This window comes from Pituophis catenifer, unplaced genomic scaffold, assembly GCF_029215685.1.
Source record: "Pituophis catenifer annectens isolate HBS135680 unplaced genomic scaffold, rPitCat1.0.hap2 SCAF_1, whole genome shotgun sequence".
Lineage (NCBI taxonomy): Eukaryota > Metazoa > Chordata > Lepidosauria > Squamata > Colubridae > Pituophis > Pituophis catenifer.
In genome coordinates this window covers 125,368,538-125,388,877 of record NW_027256881.1, presented here as the reverse complement: position 1 = coordinate 125,388,877, position 20,340 = coordinate 125,368,538, and the positions used below count along the sequence as shown (strand labels likewise).

The 20,340-nt window shown below is 39.1% G+C and overlaps 1 protein-coding gene across 2 annotated transcripts in view; it reads right to left on the bottom strand.

Moving 5' to 3' along the window:
- LOC139308948 (glutathione S-transferase 3-like) overlaps positions 1–20,340 on the bottom strand; it is a 37,347-nt gene that overhangs the window by 1,942 nt on the left and 15,065 nt on the right. The window contains exons 1-7 of one of the 2 annotated variants that reach the window (XM_070932951.1): positions 19,601–19,686; positions 19,143–19,253; positions 14,980–15,087; positions 13,794–13,845; positions 9,177–9,309; positions 4,089–4,230; positions 1,687–1,818 (exon numbers count right to left, since the gene is read on the bottom strand). In XM_070932951.1, the coding sequence (XP_070789052.1) occupies positions 1,687–1,818; positions 4,089–4,230; positions 9,177–9,309; positions 13,794–13,845; positions 14,980–15,066 (546 nt within the window). In that variant the 5' untranslated portion in view covers positions 15,067–15,087; positions 19,143–19,253; positions 19,601–19,686. Of the gene's footprint in view, positions 1–1,686; positions 1,819–4,088; positions 4,231–9,176; positions 9,310–13,793; positions 13,846–14,979; positions 15,088–19,142; positions 19,254–19,600; positions 19,687–20,340 lie in introns of those variants that run through there. The other variant, XM_070932952.1, reaches the window with a different exon arrangement.

The window sequence follows — 20,340 nt, the reverse complement described above, 5'->3', positions numbered from 1 at the left end:
CTGAAAATGCCCCTAAAATAAGAGAGGATCTGTGATTAAAGTGTGGTTCCAACTTCTCAAGGCAATTTGGAAGGATCCAATTAAAAGATGTCAATCCAGGAACCTAACCTGAGAAATATTAGCACTGTGCTCCCTCAACAGATTGTCAGAGCAACCTGTTGCCATCTCACGCCATGCTCCAGCCTGAAATGGATCCCAAATATCAGTTGCATCTAGGAGGATTTGTAGCTGCTTGGCCACTATTCATTCCATCATCTTGGCCAGAAATGGCAAGTTTAAAATTGCCTTAGAGCTAATAAAAAGGGAGGGATCTGGCAATGAGTTTTTTCAACAGAGGTAGAATTGCCTCCATCCTTTCCCATCCTTTGGTTGGGAAAGGAATTAAAGCATAATTTATTGTCTTCAAAAAAATGTGTTCCAGCCATTATTAGTCACAAGAGAGCTGTATCTAAAAGACATGTGATGATCCAAGCTTACTCAAGCACCTTGTTCCCATCTTCAAGGTGCACAGGAGAAAGCCAAGGAAGATGAGGTACATTAAGCTCTTCCCTTCTATTTTCCTAAATAACCCTGTGAATCCACTGGGGGATATGAACAATTTTAGGAAAAAATCACAAATCCTTGAGTTGATCACAGATGGTTCAAGTAGGCCTTTCAGAGTCTTCTGGCACAAGTTCTTGAACCACCCAGAAAGTTCTCTCCTGTGGGCACAATGGAGACAAAAAAAATCCCCATTGCTGGACTTCAGTACCTATGATCTCCCGTTTGTGGCTTAAGAAGCAGCATAAGAAGCAGGGGGGCATTTGCCCAGGTTCGCCTGGTGCACCAGTTGTGCCCCTACTTGGACCGTGATGCCCTACGCACAGTCACTCATGCACTTGTCACCTCCCGTATTGACTACTGCAATGCTCTCTACATGGGGCTGCCCTTGAAGACCACTCGGAGGCTTCAGCTGGTGCAGAATGCGGCCGCGCGGGTAGTGATGGAGTGTCGAGACACACCCACGTTACACCTCTCCTGCGTGACTTGCATTGGTTGCCGATTGCCCTCCGGGTGAGATTCAAGGTGCTGGTGATTACCTATAAAGCCCTACATGGCTTAGGCCTGGGATATTTGGCGGACCATCTGCAGCCAGCAACAGCTTCCCATCGCCCTGTGTGTTCCCACAGGGAGGGCCTACTCAGGGTGCCGTCGGCCAGACAGTGTCGGCTGTCTACCTCCCGGGAGAGAGCTTTCTCTGTGGCGCACCCACCCTCTGGAATCAACTCCCTCTGGAGCTCCGGGTGGCCCCCAACCTTCGCTCTTTCCACCATGGCCTGAAAACGTGGCTATTTCACCAGGCCGCCTTGGACTGATGGGGATTTTAATAGAATTTTAACTGGGTTTTATTGAATTTCTGTTAATTTTAACCTGGATTTTTGTTTAATGGTTTGTTTGCTTTGTTTTAATTGTTGTGAGCCACCCTGAGTCCATTGGAGATAGGGCGGCATACAAGTTCCATAAATAAATAAATAAATAAATAAATAAATAAATAAATAAATAAATAAATAAATAAATAAATAAATAAATAAATAAATAAATAAATAAATAAATAAATAAATAAATAAATAAATAAATAAGTCAGCACCAGTATGTTCATTTATATTATGCGAGTAAAAGCTGGCATGATAATCACTACTAGATTACCTGTAGTTGAGGAAATGGTGCAAGAATATCAGCTTTTCTCTCTTCCAACATTAAAATTGCTTCAAGCAATTGTATATCTGCCCAGCTGAGGTGATTACCAACTAGGAATTCTTGGTTATGATGTTTCAGAGCCTATAAAATATAAAAAACTTACAGTTGAACCAAAAGGTACATTAACTGAACTGTGCCCACAGTTTTTGATTATTAATTTATTCTCCTCAGAAGAAATATGACTTATAACCTACTACAGAAGCATCCTATAACCATACTGAACAGAATAGTTTCTCTATACAATAAAACACACATATACACATATCATTTCACACATATCAAAAATGCCATTTACAGCATTTATAGCATTATAAATGCTATAAATGGAAGAAGAATTGGAAGCAGAGAAGAATAAAGAAGACCCCTTGAATACATTGCCACGTTTATTTAAATTCTGGCGCAGAAATCAAAATCAGTTAGGAAAGCAATTAAGCCATGGGTATTATAAAAAATGAAGAGGAAATAGAACACAATTATAAACAATCCATATAAGGCTGATAATCAGAAACATACAGTCTTGTATTTCTGAAAGTTTAACCAGTGGTTTGATTTCATCCTGCTTTTCAGCAGTTCTTTTTAAATATAATTTTCATTAAGAATTTTGATTACAATAGTAAAAACTAATACAAATTAAACAATTATAAAAAAGAGAGAAAAAATAATAAAAAGTGCAAAAAAAGAAAAAAATATAAAGTATAAGTAAAGAAATAAATAAAGAACTGAAGAATAACCTTTATCCCATGTATAGACACATTTAGTTACTCTTCATCCCCTAAGGTTACAAACAGATATTTCTTCATCACATATCACATCTCTTATCTAAGCAAATCCATAAAACATCAACTTTTCAACCCTATTGTCAGCAAAAAGTCTCTAATAACTTTAAAATGGTTAATAGGCAATTTTCAAGTGATTAAAAGGTGCGGCTTGCAAACTTAGTGTTCTTTAAAAGGTTTCACTCTGGCTGCCGATGCTTTAAACCCATGGAAAATCACTGACTTACAGTCTCCTCACTGTCCAGAGCATATGTGGACCATTTCCCATCCTCTCCTTATCCGGAGAGGTTCTGAGGAATTGGTCTTCTCACCAGTTCCTTGACCTCTGTCATGGTGATTGGCTCCACTTTCACAGAGCCATCTTCTGTTCACCATACCTTCTCCAAAGATCACTCTCCAGTAGTTCATATTCATAATGTAATTTAAACACATAATTTGTTCAAACCAGGAAGCTGACCAGAGAGGCCACTGGACAATAGCAATAGAAGGAAGAAGTGGAAATTCCTGAGAAATCAGATGAATTCTTTGCTTCTGAGGTAATAGGGACTATTTGGACTTCAGCTGGAATTTATGTTTCGGCAGGAGGGAGAAAAAGTTGTTTTTGGGCGAGCGGAGTAACTGATGATTGATTTGCCAAATTAAAAATAAACAATTCTCTGGAAAGCAGATTTTAAAAAGCTAAAATATGCAACCGCTGATGATCTGACAAAAATATAAATTGATTTTTAAATTAAGCATCTATTCTCAAAATTCAGAAAACAGACAATATAACTAAACAAAATAGCACAAAGTTCAAGGATATCTGCTTGAATGCATTAACAAGCATTATTTTATATATACCATTTCTTATACTCTTCCAGTTCAAGGAGGAATCCAAGAAACTATAGGTCAGTTTATTTAACAAGTAAAACATTAGAAAGTCTTCCTTACTCAAGCAATATTTTGAGGTCAGAAGTCTGTCCCGTAAATTAGATAATTACTTGGTAGCTAAATCCATTTCTCAAATTACTTAATACAGTAGTTGAATGGTAAAAGCCCCAACCAATTTTCATCAATTAATGTAGTGTTTTCAAGCACTGTGTTTGAAAAAACAAACAACTAATCCTAGTCTGTTTGGCCATTCTTGGCTAATTTCCCAGTCCTGAAGTGCATTGTTGTGCATACCAAAATATTTGGAGTTTATCATAGGTTGCCACACAAACCATTTTGGATGGTGACAAGGACAGGATCATATGTAGCAAGCACTGATTGGAGTGTTTTGTCCAGTTATGGCATCAGGAGAGAACATCATCTTGTCACACTTTAGGTTGGATTCACACAATACATGGTTGAACAATCCATTTGGCTGCTTCAAATAACAGGTAAAGTTAAACCTAAGCAAAATATGTAACTGTCCGGGATACTGTGCGAACGTGGCTTATATTTCAAAGAGAGAAAGACAAAAATAGTCTGATATTTTAAAGAAAAAATGCCTAAAAATCTGCCTTCTGTGCATGCATGAATGCTCTGAAGCCAATGCCATTTGCCCCTAAATGAAGGGATAACTGCTAGAAGAAATGTTAAGTACGGGCCTACCTTTTCATAGACTGGGAGGTACCTGGTCTCGGCCTTTTCGATAAAGGCAGCAAGTTGCTTCTCCTTTTGCTCGGGTGAAGAAAAAGGGTAGTACAAAACAAGGCCCATCAGGTCCGTGGTCCCTTCCACGTACATGTCAATTCTGTGAAGATAGACAGGAGAAATGTTACATCACACTTCAACTAGCATTGAATTTAATTTAGCTTACTATTTACATACTTGTGTCAGACATTGGGACTCTCAAATACCTAACGGGAAGATTTGTGTCACAATGTCACCGGCAGGGGTGGGTTCTATTTACCCTTACTACCGGTTCGCAACGGGGCTGCGTGCGCACTTGTTTCGCTTGTGTGCACACGCACTCTTCTGCACATGCGCAGAAGCATTTTCATGACATCAGGATCAGTGGGCGGAGCCTCCCGTCGATTTTACTACCAGTTCTATAGAACCGGTGCAAACCGGGAGCAACCCATCACTGGTCACCGGGCATATTGTCGTTCTGATGTCATCTTGGCTTGCTGCAGAAATCTTGTCTTGGCTAGAGCAGCTGATCCCCAGCTTCAATAGTCACATGTGAAATGCCTATTTTCCTGAAAAGGCTCATTGTCTGGGGCTATTTTCTGTACTACAGTTGCCAAATTATTTGATGGCTTCCTTAAATATGCCATAGCTCTTTTTCTCCTCTGAGACTGGAAAAACAGAAACACTGTCCCCTGAGCAAAGCTAATTCAGGGCAAGATGACAGACTGTGCATGGAGTGAAACCTTAGTCTTTGTGAGAATGGGCTCAAATGCGCACTAAAAAGATACTTCTTTTGCCCTTGCTTACATATTTCACTGTTGAAGAGCTTAGAGATGAAGGACAACTCCACTGGCAACAGGGACTGTAGAAGAAATTTCAGAAGACAATTGTCCAAGAAAAGCAATTGTAACAAGAACAGGGTGTCAGCCCCTGGTTCGCCAGCTGGCCCAGGGCTGCCATTTGGGCGGGGAAGGAGAGCCGCCATCTGGGGTGCGTGTCCAAGCCCGCCGCTGATCATGCCCACTGAACACTTGCATGCCGCACAGCTGAGCCACGCAAAGGGTGTACACCCTGAAGGCCTCCTGCCGAGCTGCAGAGAGGGCAGGCACATCTACTAGAAGCTTGCCGCATCTATGGAGTCCTCAGACAGCCACCTGAGTTGCAGGCTTCGCAAACAGCTGATGGACAGTAGATGGGCAGCGGAGTGCGCGCAGGCGCAGGGAGCATGGCGTGTAGGAAAAGAGCATGGTAGCTGAATGAGAAGATCTGATGCTGCAAAGATGAGGGCAAATTGGTGGTGCATGAGGGGTGGGAAGTATAGGGGGAGGGGCCCAGGGGGTGGAACCACAGGAGCAGCGTAGAGAGCATTTAAAGGGGTGGAGGGTTAAATCACAGTAACACTGACTTTGTTTTCTTCGTTGTTTGTCACTCTGTGCCGGGTTTCAAGTTTGCAAGATAAAAAGTGCCCCAATTAACTTTGTTGTCTGCATTTCTTGTCTGCTAAACGCCAGAACGTGACACAAGGTCTATCAAATACTGTATATAGACAGGGTCTATCAAACACTCTCTGCAAGTGCCTGATTCCTTCAAAATATGTTGGACTAAACATGGTGATACTGGCTTGGAATGACAGGCACTGTAATCCACTTTACCTGGAAACTGGAGATAGCTCTATTGGCCTGTATACATAAGTTCCCATGGAGTAATATAAAAACAGTGAACTACTGTATGGCTATTAGATAAAAGAGGGAAAAGATGGCTAGCCCAAAAATTTTGCACAAGTTGTTTTATTCCCAGCCTTTTAAAACTGCAGAACGGGGTCTTATGTGGAGAGATGGCCGACTGAGCTGACAACCGCAACTTTGTACAAGAAATCAAAGCAGATCAGCAATCTTTGATCTCTAGATCAAAGAGTGATGTGAGATTGCCCAAGCTGTTTCTCTTATGGTCATTCCTTTTCTTTACAAGGAGACCACATGACAGCAAGCTTGGGGGAGGGGGAGGGGAAACCAGGAGACAGGGGAATTTACTATTTTGCTCCAGTTACAAATTGGAGACTTTCAAGAACACTTAGATTCATGCACTTCCCTTGCTAACTATTTTAGGAAACTGCCTATTAATGGTTTTAAAAAGTTAAACACCTTCAGAATGGCATAATTGAAAACACTGGGAGAATGAATGCTATTAATCCTCAATATAAGAATATGAAGATTTACTTTTATAATTGTTAATAACTTAAAATAAACAGCAAAAGGCAAGGTAAGGTTTTGGCTACAGAAAGTTCTGAGGATTCAAAAACTTTAATTATATGGACTTGAAATATTAAGATTTTGAAATTATTTTTCAAAAATATCAAGCGTATGTTTGTAGAAAAGAAAAATTGCTTTTGAGTTTGGAGTTAAAAAACAAGCAATTTATAATAGTGTTTAGAGAATAACAGAATAACGAAGTTGGAGGGGACCTTAGAGGTCTTCTAGTCCAGGGGTCATCAACCTTTCGGACCTCAGGGACCACTAAATTCATAATTTTAAATCCAGAGGACCACTAATATGATTTTTAAAAAAAGATAAATAATATTTAGTGGAATATAAAAAATGCATATAATTTTTCTGCTCACCACCAAAATTTTCTCGCGGACCAGTGATTGGTGACCACTGTTCTAGTCCAACCCCCAGCTCAAGTAGAAAACCTTATACCATTTAATACAAAAGGTGGTCCAATCTCTTCTTAAAAATCTCCAATGATGGAGCACCCACAACTTTTGGAGGCAAGTCGTCCCACTGATTAATTGTTCTGTCAGGAAATTCATCCTTAGTTCTAGGCTGGTTCCCTCCTTGATTAGTTTCAATCCATTGATTCTTCTTTTATCTTCAGAGGCTTTGGAAAATAGGTTGGCCCTCTCTTCTTTCTGGCAGGCCTTTAGTTATTGGAACACTGCTAACAGGTCACCCCTAGTCTTTCTTTTCTTTAAACTAGGAACAAAGGAATTAACTGTGAATTCTGTCCCCTTTTGCAATTATTTCATTTGTTAGTAGAAAAGCTGCAAAACCAGACCATTCCAGTTCCACCTTGACTCGGTCGCTTTTCTTGGTTGTGGCCAGAGCTGGTATCGTTACCTCTGGTCCCATTTCTACACAAAAAACCTGAGTCATGGATAGTCAGCAGGATTGACAGGGCAGGATCAGACAGGCAAGGCCAATATTGATATTGGCAAACAGATCAAGCCTTGAATGTGATTGTGAAACTTGCTTGTACCAAAGAGAGAGGAAAATATGCATTATATTCTGCAAGGAAAGACAGAAGGGCTGTATTGCAGATAAAATTACAGGTTATCTAAAATTGATTTTGATCTTTATTTTGTTAGTCGGGCCACTGGATTGCAGTCCAGAATAGTAAATTGCTGCTCTTTCACCATGGAAGCTAATTGGTTCAGACACTCTGTTTTGCAAAGCTGGGCTCCAATGTGAGAGGTCAAAGGTAAATGGCCTCTTTCCTGCAAAGAGGGTTTTTTTCTCCCAAGTTATTGGCTCCAGTCTTGGATAGGAGACAGCAGAATTATGCAAGAAGTCAAATGTGACACTGACATTTTTTTAAAAAGCATGCTGTACAAATGGCTTTAGGTGGAAAGCCAAATTACACATAATGTTAAATTTGGCATTTAACCTACTAGTTTTTCAAAATGCACCTTTTTATGGGGAGGGAGGGAAGGGAAGGTGTCCATGAAATGTGAGGTGGGATTTAACACTTGTCTTGGATTCATTGGCTGGTTTGTCAGTTATAGCCCTACCCTGGATCTCAACAAATTTGCAGTGGCAACTCATTTTCTGACTAGATTACTGCAATTCATTGCATGTGGGGTTGCTCTGAAAAATCACACATCAACTGTAGTTTGTACAAAATGCCATAGTCTGATTATTGGCCAACACTATTCACCAAGAGCTGATTATACCCGTGATTTGGTATCTCCATTGTTGTCGTTAGATTTCCACATGCAATTCAAAATCCTGGTTTAATTCATTCGTGTGTGTGTGTGTGTGTGTGTGTGTGTGTGTGTGTGTGTGTGTGTGTGTGTTTTCTTTTCTTTTCGTAGGCCTTTATGTGTATTTCTCTTTAGCCAGTTGCTTGCTGCTGCCTGAAGAAAAAAAGCCTAGAAACTAGTGGATTGGGATTTCACTGAACTAGGGCTGCATAAAAATCTTGGTTTACGTAGGAAGAACCTGGCTAAAGAGAAATACATATATATATATATATATATATATATATATATATATATATATATATATACATACATACATACATACACATACACACACACATACGTTTTTCAGCTGTTGCTCTGGCTGTTTTTGTCTTGCATTTTGGCTGCATGATTTATTTAGTTATTATTATGATACCATATTGTTTACCATTTGGATTTAAATGGTGTTTACTATGGACATTTAATTGACTGTATGATTCATGGAGTCTTTTTTTAAAGAAATTTCCCAGTAGAATGAATAAATAATAAATAGCATGGTGGTAGAATAAATAAAATCATATATAACAAAAGGATATAATTAATTTGAAATAAATAAATAATCTAATGAGATTCCCTAATCCTGGAAGGCCTTTAAGGGATAGGTGTGGGAACAACTCAAATTATTTCCTTGGAAATGACTGCCATTTATAGAAAGCCTAATACCTTCCAATATGCAAATATGTAGGTTGGGGGGGCGAGACTAGGGATTGGACAATTATTACAAAGATACTATAACCTTTCAATGCTCTCTCTCAGCAAGCCCAATAATGCTGCTTCGTTTAACTTCTCACAACTAGATGCAAAAATCAGGAGCACGGGCCAGTAGAACGTTAATGGGTGACATGGGACTAGCAAAACATTTACCAGAGGCTCCAGGACTATTTTATATACCACGCCAGAAATAAATGATCTAAAACCTTTTTTTTTCTTGGCCTGCGAGAATTGTTTCTCATTCATAGCCAATGCACATTGGTGAGCATGTGGGAATGCGGTAATATTAGGGGAGAGATTTTAGATCAGGTCTGAGATGATGAATTGCAATACTGTACTGTGCTCGTTCTTTCAGATCCTTCCCAAGCAGATTATATTTCCCTGCAATGTAATTGAGAATAGCCTTGGTCTGGACCAGCTTTAGCCCATCCATCTCCACCAACGGGACTTGATCAAACAGCAGGTATCCATCTGGAGGTAGTGGGAGAGAAGGCAAGAAAGGAAAACACAGCATCACTGACCAGGTCTAGGATGTAATAGCATAGAGTTTTACAGAGTTAAGCAATATGCTAGATGGATGCTAGCATATGAGCTACCTTTCAGACTGAATTTAATCAACTCATATAGCAATAGCAATAGCAATAGCACTTAGACTTATATACTGCTTCACAGTGCTTTACAGCCCTCTCTAAGCAGTTTACAGTGTCAGCCTATTGCCCCCAGCAATCTGGGTCCTCATTTTTTTACCGACCTCAGAAGAATGGAAGGCTGAGTCAACCTTGAGCTTGGTAAGATTCGAACTGCCAAATTGCAGGCAGCCTGCAGTCATCAGAAGTAGCCTGCAGTACTGCATTCTAACCACTGTGCCACGTTGGCTCTTAATAGCTCTTTATGCAAAAATGAAACAAAAGCTGCATCCCAAATGTTGCTGCAGATTTAAAAGTAGACTCCGCCAAGCTCAGAAAAAGAGAATCTGTTATTAGGAATAATCACTCTAATCCTTTCCACATCTTCACAGTTCCATCATATCTATAGATATTTTATTGATTGATTGATTGATTGAATCTATATGGCACCCATTTCACTGTTCCACCAACTCTGGGCAGCTTACAATATGATAAAAAGCTTACAATATGATAATACAAAACAATTAAAATTAAGAATAAAAACTGAAATAAAGACTGAAAACCAAGAGGGAAAGGTGATATGGGGCTGGGGATCTCATCTCTACCCCGTCAGCCATCCCCAGTATACAGCGCCACTATTGGGGCCCATGTTTTCAGCTCTTCTGGAAGGCCAGGTGTGTGGCACCTGACTCTAGGGGGAGAATATCCCGAAGGTGGGGCCACAGCAAAAGGCTCTTCTCTTCGACCCACAAAAGGCTCTTCTCTTCGACTAACCAAATTTTTTGGGTAGACAGAATCAAAAGTAGGTTTTTTTGCTGGAGCAAGCGGGATGAGTCAATCATATGATGAACGGTTGCAGGAACTGGGTTTGACTAGTCTAAGGAAGAGAAGAACTAGGGGTGACATGATAGCAAACTTCCAATAGTTGAAGGACTGTCACAGAGAAGGTCAACCTATTCTCCATAGCACGGAGGGCAGGGCAAGAAGTAATGGATAGACTAGAAACTAAGGAGAAATTTCCTGACAGAACAATTAATCAGTAGACTAGCTTGCCTCCAGAAGTTGTGGGTGCTCCAACACCTGAGCTTTTTGAGGAGCGATTAGACAGCCATTATATATATGGTTTTATATATATATATGGTTTTATATATATATATATATAAAATCTTTTATTTTATTATATATGTGTGTGTGCGTGTGTGTGTACATGTACATTTACATATACATATACATATAATAAAAGAGATTAGACAGTATAATGGTCAGCCCTGTGCTCCACCCTCTACAACAGACATCTTGCACTGATCATCTGCTCACCTATTTCTCAAATTTCACTCATATTCCAATTTTTGCAGGTAAAACATTAGGGTCAACCTAATTTACCAGTAAAGTGCCATGCCCATGTTCCCCACCTAATCCTTTGGTTATTGTAAAGAAATGGTGAACTGATGTATGCTTGCCTGTTATCCCTGATTCACTTTTCCTTCTGAACAACTGGATGGAAGGGAGGAAAGCTTTGCAATTGGTTATAAAAGTTGCATGATGCAGGACCCACAAACCGTTATCTGGGGGACTGGAGTCCTTGTGCCAAGAATTCCACATTTGAACCCTGAGCTACAAATATTATCTTCTGCTGCACTATCTGATGTTTGGACATGATGAGACAACTTCCTTATTGGTTTTAGCAGCTAAGTGAAATGAAAGCTCCACCTGCTCCAAATACATAGCAAATTGCACTCTTGGCACAGATTTCTCCATTGCACGTCATGGCTAGCAGCTAACTTAGAAAGTCATTTTTTCTGCCAATCCTTTGCTGCCAGTTCCCTGCTTCCCTGGGGCAACTTCATCATTCTGCTACAGGATGTGGCTCACAAAGCCAAACAGAGCAAAATGCAGGTTGCAGCAGGCTGCTCATTATACAACTTGTGAATGCAAATGTGCTATCTGCTCTAATACATGCCTGCAAAACATGGACACTAACCTCACAATCGGTACAAAAGCTACGAGTGACATGGAAAGATGCATGCTCGGCATCACAAGACAAGATAGAAAGACCTGCACGTGGATAAGAGAACAAACTAAAGTATATAATGCCATCAAAAGAGTAAAAGAATTGAAATGGAAATGGGCTGGTCACATAGCAAGAAGAGCTGATGGCAGGTGGGCCGAGGCAGTCATAAAATGGATCCCACTTGATCAAAACCGTCCAGAAAGAGGCCTAAAACAAGATGGATCGATGACATCAGCAAGTATTGCAGGCCCAATTGGCACAAGAAAGCTCAGGACGATAATGGTTGGAAACATACGGAAGAGGCCTTCATCCTGCAATGGATAGGTAATGGAGAAGGAGAAGGAGGAGAAGAAGGAGAAGAAGAGGAGGAGGAAGAGGAGGAGGAGGAGGACTTCTCTTTTCATGTAGATCACAGATGACTCACTAAACAAACACTACACTCTCTTGTGCCTGTTGGAGATGATTTTTCTCATGGAGGACTGAGAGAGAAGGCCTACTATGATTTCCTGAATCATTTTATGATGACACTGAAAAATGTGACTCATGACCGTTTTTCATGATGGTTGCTGTGTCCCAAGATCATGTGATCATCTTTTGTGCATTTCTGACAAGCAAAGAAAATGGGGGAGCCAGATTCCCTTAACAACCAGGTCACTAACTGATCAACTGCAGTGATTCACTTAACAACTGTGGCAAGAAAGCTTGTAAAATGGGGCAAAACTCACTTAACAAATGTCTCACTTAACAACAGAAATTTTGGGCTCAATTGTGGTCATAAGTCGAGGACTGCCTGTAGCACCATATAGAAAGGAGGAAAAGGGAAGGCAGCAAGTACAGGAAATCCTCCAGAAAATTATGCTGAGCACTTCTAATGCACCATCAGTCTAGACCGATTTTAAGTATTGCTAATAACTTCAGCACAGATTCTCATATTTCTCTAGAAGAAGTTTAACTTAAAATTCTTAAGTGATCAGGGTCTTAAGGCTACCTTATAAATCTCCCTTTCAAAATTAGGCCAACTAAGTATCCTAAACAAAACCATTGTTCAAAAATGGATGACACAATTCAGTGGTGCAATTTATACCTCAATCACTTGAAGTCAGTCTCATTCAGGTATTTTAGAGTAAGAGTTTATGATTTGGGGCCATCAGGTGCACAGAAATGACAGATTAAGGCAGTCAAACTAGGCATTTAATTTACCCTTAAAGTTTGTTTTGATGCCTTCTTCTCGAAGGCATCAAAACAAACTTTTAAGTGTAAATTAAAATTCTCGAAGGAGTCCTTGGAAATCATTTTTCTACTGTAAAATGTACACATTTTGACAATACTAATCACCAGCAGTAATATTTTATTTCTTGGTAGAAGGGTTTAGTCGGGATTGGAGAGATGTTGGTAACACAGTCAAACTGAAGATATAGTTAATGATAGACAGTAGTGTGTTTATTGGAGAAAGGTAGAAAACAAATTCACATTATATTAAGATGAATGCAACTCAAAAAAGTCCTATCTTTGTATGTTCTCCATCCTCTTCCCTCTTTGCAACTGTTTCAAGTTCCCACTCTCTAAGCTTATCTTCCTTTGTTTTTCTACCCCATTCAAAGGATCCATGAGTGTCAAGGGGGTGGGAAGCAAAAAGCCCAGAAGGCAGCTGTGACCTCATGGTTTTCAATGGAGGTTTCTGCCCTATGGAACCCTCTTTTTCCTGAAGTTTGGCAGGCCTCCACCCTCTTACCCTCCCATAACGTTTTTCCCCAAGGGCTGGGAGAAGATTGAATAATTGCACATTAGAAATTGGCATCAAGTCTTTGTTGTCTTTAATGTTTGTATGCTTTAATCTGTTCAGTTTTGTAGTTTCAATATAACTTCATATGTTGTTTTAACTTTTGACTGTGAGCCACCCATAATTTGTTGGAAAACTAGTAAACTACTAAATGTTTGGAATGAAAGGATGGATGGATGATCGATCAATGCTCCCCCACTCTACAATGCATGTAAAAAATAAGTACAGCTTAAATTGTGTAGCTTTCATCTTGAACTTTTTTGATCCCCCCTCTCCCCGCCATCTCTGCAGTCACCCAGATCTCATTCTGCACCAAGACAAATTCATTGTGTGTCCAATCACACTTGGCCAATAAAAAATTCTATTCTATTCTATTCTATTCTATTCTATTCTATTCTATTCTATTCTATTCTATTCTATTCTATTCTATTCTATTCTATTCTATTCTATTCTATTCTATTCTATTCTAGTGTAAGTCCCTAAGTCACTTATCAAATTTGTTTCAATGATAATAAATAAGAATAGTTGCTGTATTTACCTTTGACTAATTTCAAATATTGTTCTCTTGTTTCCAAAAATACTTCTTCGAACTGGAAAAAGAGAGAAAAAACTGTTTTAACTTTGAATCACATAGTACAGAATTTTGAAAACTCGGTTTAAAATTTAAATTAAGACATGAAATGAGAGATTTAACTTTCCCCCATTGAACCAACTTTTCTCATTTGGGGGATTATGAGTTGGTTCAATGAGGGAAAGTTAAATCTCTCATTTCATTTCTTAAATCCTTCCAAAGCTCCACTCCCTGACCCAAATTAGGGGAAAGATTTGGCCTCTGCCTACCCTTGAGTAGGGCTACTAGATCTAAGCTGCAAAACTAACAATGACCACTGGATGGCAGCAAAAGGATAAAGGAAACCTTTTGCTCCCACCTAGAGTCAGCCCTAAACTCTGCTGAAGATGTAGCTATCCTAGTAAGGAAACATTGAGAAACCAACCCACAAGCTTAGAGAACGAACCTTTACCCTCAGTCAGCCCTATCTTTGTGACCTAGAGTTGGTATTTGCTATTAAGGACAAAAAAAGAGGGGGTGACGAAAGGGTGTGTGCTGGCAGGATACTTGAGTCCTTTACCCATCCCCAAAATGATCCCATGTGAGTGGTCAATTGAGAAATCTTTAGATCAAAACTCAAGGCAAAAAGAGGCCTCAATTTCATTTTTCTTCTAACATTGTAGGGGGCAAAGGAAATGGCCTTGAAGGATGGGGAAAGAGCTGCTACCAAGGGCTTGAGCCTGTTCCAAGAAATTAATTTCAATCTAAGGCCTTGCCTTAGAATAAGAAGCATATTCAGAGTTGCAAAATTCAATTACTATACCTATTTGCAATGGGGTGTACTTCAGATTCCTAGGAGAAAGGGGATGCTTTCCACACAAACAAGCAACAACTCAATTTAAATAGTTTGTGTGAGAGAAAGAGGGTTAACGTGGCTCTCTCCCAATAGCTGCAGGGGTAAATGCTTTGGGGTGGGTGAGTGTTGGCATGCTTTAGTTTGGCAAGATTCTGTCTATGGGTGAGGAACAATAAAAAAATCTTGGAGGAATCACAATGTGTCCTTCTTGGTTTTTGAACCCTAATATTGTTAGAATGAAAGTAGCCTTGATCTGTGTGGCTTTGCTTCCTTTGACTGGTCTACCTTATATGGCTGACAAAAATAGAAGAAACAAACCTCAACTCCAGCTGCTGCTAAAAGCCAGCGTACAGATTCCATTAGTCCTCTGCCATTGAAATAGGTCAGTTTGGGTTTCCCAGACATATTTTGCAAGTTTTGGATCTCCTGATAAATTGCAAGATAGAAAATAAACAAATTTAATATAATCCATTATTTCTAATAAAATGAATACAACCTTGCAGAAAAATCAAATCATAAGTCTTGTGAGAATTCAGCTGCAGGTAGTTAGTCTACCTAGAGAAATGTTAAAATATGGGTATGGTTCAACGGTGACATCCAGCTGGATCTATCTGGCCCGCGCGAACCGGTAGCATCAGGAGGCTCTACTCACCCACTGAGACATCATTACGTCCCATTTTTGACCCTCTGCACATGCGCAGAAGGCTCTGCCCATGCACAGAAGAGGTGCACCCGCTCCTATTCCTGAACCGGTAGCGAAGGTAAGTAGATTTCACCGCTGGTGTGATCTGCTTATAGATTGACAATGCAATTCATTTAAGGTGTGTGTGAGAACTGTGTCTGTTCTTGACAATGAAAGAATGCCATTACGTTCTCCTTAGTGATGGAAAGCTAACAAGTAAATGCAGAGATTACAAGGGAATTGGTTTAATGTGCCTGGGAGTTTGATACAATTCTGATTGAAATGGTTTCAGGGGTGAGATGATAATGAGAAAAATTTGGGAAAGGAAAGGTTTTATGCCTGGCAGTGGTGCACCGATCATATATCTGTTCTTGTTCAATGTATAAAATTGAGAAAATTTATTGTGCAATTGTTGTTTTAAAGCAAGTATAGATAAAGTGAATAGTCTTGAATTATGCAATATTTTACATAAATGTGCAGCTGAATATTGGTTACTGAGTATTGGTTAATACATAATGGAAGCAAGGCATGCATGAGAATAAAGGGAAGTCTTGGCAAATGATGCAACATTAAACTGGGTGTAAGACAGAATATGCTTTGATCCTTTGGTTGTTTGATGTATTTACTGGTGCATGCATAAGAACTGCTTGAAACAATGTTAGAAGTGTGTTGGTTAAAGGTACATACATGTGTATACAGTACTCTTGTATGTGAGTGATGCAGTTTTAGGCTGAGAGAATCCAAATGATCTGCAGTGAATGTTAGATTAGATATGATGCTACAAGAAATATGGATCTGAAAATGTATGTAACAAATCCCAAGACTATTGCCCTGGGGCTTTGACAAGAAATGCATCTTGTCAAGAAGACAAGAAAAACGGACAAAATGATTGTAAGTTTTACCTAAATGAACAATAAATATATCAAATAAATGAATTGAAATAATTTGGTAGAATATTTACTAAAGACTAGAAATAGGTGGGAAAAGTTTAAGATGTGCCAATGGTGACAGAAAGATAGTAGGTAGCATGTGATCAGTGGTGAGAAGCAAAACTTTGCCAATAATTGTGTAGAAGGAACAGAGGGTGGCAGGATAAATAAAAGAAAACTGAATGCAGCGCAAATGGATACTTAATAAACCCATCGTGCTGAGTGAATTAAATAAACAAGTGAGTTACCATTATGAAAAATGCATTGAGGAACTTGGAGCATAAACTACTTTTAGCTATATTTCCTTTACTTATCTCATGTCTTTAACTTCCTTTGCTTACCACTTATTACTTTTTTTTTGTACTTATAATAACAGAAGTTATTATTATTATATTAACAGAAGTTAATACTGTCGCCCTGCCTATTTAACTTATATGCAGAGCACATCATGAGAAAGGCGGGGCTAGATGAATCAAAAGTTGGAATTAAGATTACCGGGAGAAATATCAACAACCTCAGATATGCAGATGATACCACTCTAATGGCAGAAAGTGAAGAGGAACTAAAGAGCCTCTTGATGCGGGTGAAGAACGAGAGCGCAAAAGTTGGCTTGAATGTTGAAACGCAACATTAAGAAAACTAATATCATGGCATCCGGCTCTCTCAATTCCTGGCAAATAGATGGGGAAGAAATGGAGGTAGTGACAGATTTTATTTTCCTGGGCTCCAAGATCACCACAGATGGGGACTGCAGCCAAGAAATTAAAAGACGCTTGCTCCTGGGGAGGAAAGCTATGGCAAATCTAGATAGTTTACTAAAAAGCAGAGATATCATCCTGGCAACAAAAGTGCGTATAGTCAAGGCTATGGTTTTCCCAGTTGCAATATATGGCTGTGAAAGTTGGACCATAAGAAAGGCTGAGCGCCAAAGAATTGAGGCCTTTGAACTATGGTGCTGGAGAAGATTCCTGCGAGTCCCTTGGGCTGCAAGGCAATCAAATTGGTCAGTCCTAGAGGAGATCAACTCTGACTACTCTTTAGAAGGCCAGATCCTGAAGATGAAACTCAAATATTTTGGCCACCTAATGAGAAGGAAGGACTCACTGAGAAGAGCCTAATGCTAGGAAAGATTGAGGGCAAAAGAAGAAAGGGATGACAGAGAATGAGGTGGCTGGATGGAGTCATTGAAGCAGTAGGTGTGAGCTTAAATGTACTCCAGAGGATGGTAGAGGACAGGAAGACCTGGAGGAACTTTGTCCATGGGGTCATGATGGGTTGGACATGACTTTGCAACTAACAACAACAACAATAACAGAATGGAACGTGTTGTGAGTCAAGGAGCTTCATTTGGTGGAATCCAGGAGGGAAGCCTTTTCTGCCATGGTGCCTGCCCTCTGGAGCATCACTCCCTCCAAGGTGAGATTGGCCGCAACCCTATTGGCCTTCTGGGGATATGTGAGAATGACAGACGGGAGGGAGACTGCAGATAAGACAACTGGCATGAAAAAGATGTGTCAGCCCACAAAAGGGGGAATTGAATGGGAAACATTTCAAACGGGGTCCTTCGTAGTTGTCCAGAGTGTAAGAAAAAAGGAAGGGGCGAAATATTAACAGTCTTGTGAGATTCTGTTAATGTAACCTTACAATAAACATAGCGCCAGTGCTCCTGGTTTCTCTTCTTGTCTAGACTACGTCATGACTTAACAGGAAAGCTTTCCTTTCTTCTTATACTCTGAAAAACTAGGAAGGATACCTTTTGAGATGTTTCCCATTCAGTCCCCCCTTTTGTGGGCTGAGACAGGTTTTACGTGCCGGTTGTCCTATCTGCAGCCTCCCTTCTGTCTGCGAAGGTCATTCCCACATAAAATATGGTATTGTCATTGGGCCTGGGGAATCCCATGGAAGGGTTAAATGGCTTTCCTGCGTGTAAGCTCAGAATGTGCTCTCCTGTATTTGTTGCTGTTGTTATTAGAATTTGAATTGTTTTGATCGCATTTTAATGGTTTTGTTTTTTAATTATATAGATTGTTTGGGAGTGTTTGCCTTTTGTTGTTCTTTTTCTGCCGCCTCAAGTCACAACCTGTATTAGGAACCGAGGCTAGATGAATATTGAAAATGGACACTAGAGGGAACCAAAGGCAGAAAAGAGTTAAAAGCCGGCTATAAAACCTTTTATCTTAAAGAGAGGGGTTGTTGTTTTTAAAGTGAACTGAAATATTAATTAACTAAAATTTCAGAAAGCATACAGATTTCAATGGATAAATTTGAAAGACCCCTCTTAAATGCCAAAGATTTGTGAAAGATTAAATACTGAGATGTCATTAGAATGATTTAAAGGTCAAAATTTTTCAATGTTTTTCAATGTTTGTAAGATTAAGAACAGCAAAGAAAGAAAGAAAGAATATAAAGTTGCAGTATTTGATCAGGAATAAATTTGATATTTCTAGCAATTCCTAATAGAGATTTTACTGAAACAGGACTGAAAATAGGTCAATTTCTGGACGTAGATAAAAGTTAGACTCCATGGAGAATAGTTTTATTTGTAACTTTAAAAAACAATGCTTATGCTCAATGTGATGAAGGTAGGGAGTCACTTATTTCTTACTGACTTTGTTGTTTATTTTTTTCTCTACTTTTTTTCTCCTTTTCTCCTTTTGTTTTCTACTGAACTTTTTCTTTTTCCTTCTAGTTTAGTTTGTATTAAGTTTTTATTATGGAAATTAAAATTTTCAATAAAAGTGTTAAAAAAGAAAATGAACAAGCAAACACCGGATTAGGGCATTGCTAAATGGACTGCTTGCACCCATTCCTACAATATTTTCAAGTACCTTATTCAACGGATAATTTTCTTCTGTATAATAGAAACTCACCTTTTAATGTTATTTTCTCTACAAAAAAATACTGCACTGCGCACAGAGCAGAAAACCTTCCTCCTTTCTTTTCACTTTTACTCCAGCTGGGAGAAAATCCTGTTGTTGCTGCTGCAGTTCAAAACAAAGAAGAGAGTTTTAATCCATGCCTAATCATTTTGCAATAAAAGTTGCACTGCTTACAACTAACGCAAGTTCCACCTCTCTTTATTTTTCCTTCCTTTTCCTTCCTTGTCCTTTATTTTATCCAATCTACTGCTTGAATAGCTTATTCTGTAATTTCTCTTTCTCCTATTGAAGATCTGTAAATAGCGAAACAAATAAGCTAAAGTATTTCTATATTGCTTTTAGGCAATTAACTGTTTCCTTCCAGTGTAATCCCATTATGTCCCCAGCAGCTCATATACAATATCTGAGAGGTTGTAAAGATAATTCCATATCAAAATGTCAATTCTAACCTGGAAAGCCTGATCTTATCCACCAAGAAATCATTCGAAGAAATGAAGCTCTGTCTATTTGACATATAGTCTACTTCTCTTGTCAGAAGGAGGCGTTCCTACTGAACTGTCTGTTTAAATTTATCATAACATACTGAACCTGGGAGCAAAATACTTTGGATTAGGTCCAATTACAAAATGAACAGACTGATTCCTGCATTGTGATCACTGCCTAGAACTGTCTACTCTACTGTTATTGATGCTACAGGATTATACTTTTCGGGCAAAACAGTATTTAAAATCTCTAAACAAACTGGAAGAAATAAAATGGAGCAAATTAAATACACTGTAAACACAAACTACTAGAATATTAACGTGCTTTTTTTAAAAAAAAAACCTTAAAACTATCCCATCTAATTATAAAACTATTTTGTAAACAGAATATTAAATTGCTAAATTATTAAATAAACAAATAATTCCAGGAAGCTAACAACATAAATGGGATTACATTCTTTTGTGGCATTCTGCTTCTATCAGAGGTGGGTCACACAAATACAAATTTGTATACAAATATACAAGCCAGGTAATCCTCAACTTTCAACAGGCTGTTTAGTGACTGTTCAAAGTTACAGCGGCATGAAAAAAGTGACTTATGACCATTTTTCGCACTTATGACCATTGCAGCATCCCGATGGTCACATGATCAAAATTTGGATGTTTGGCAACTGATTTACATTTGTGATGGTTGCAGTGTCCCAGGG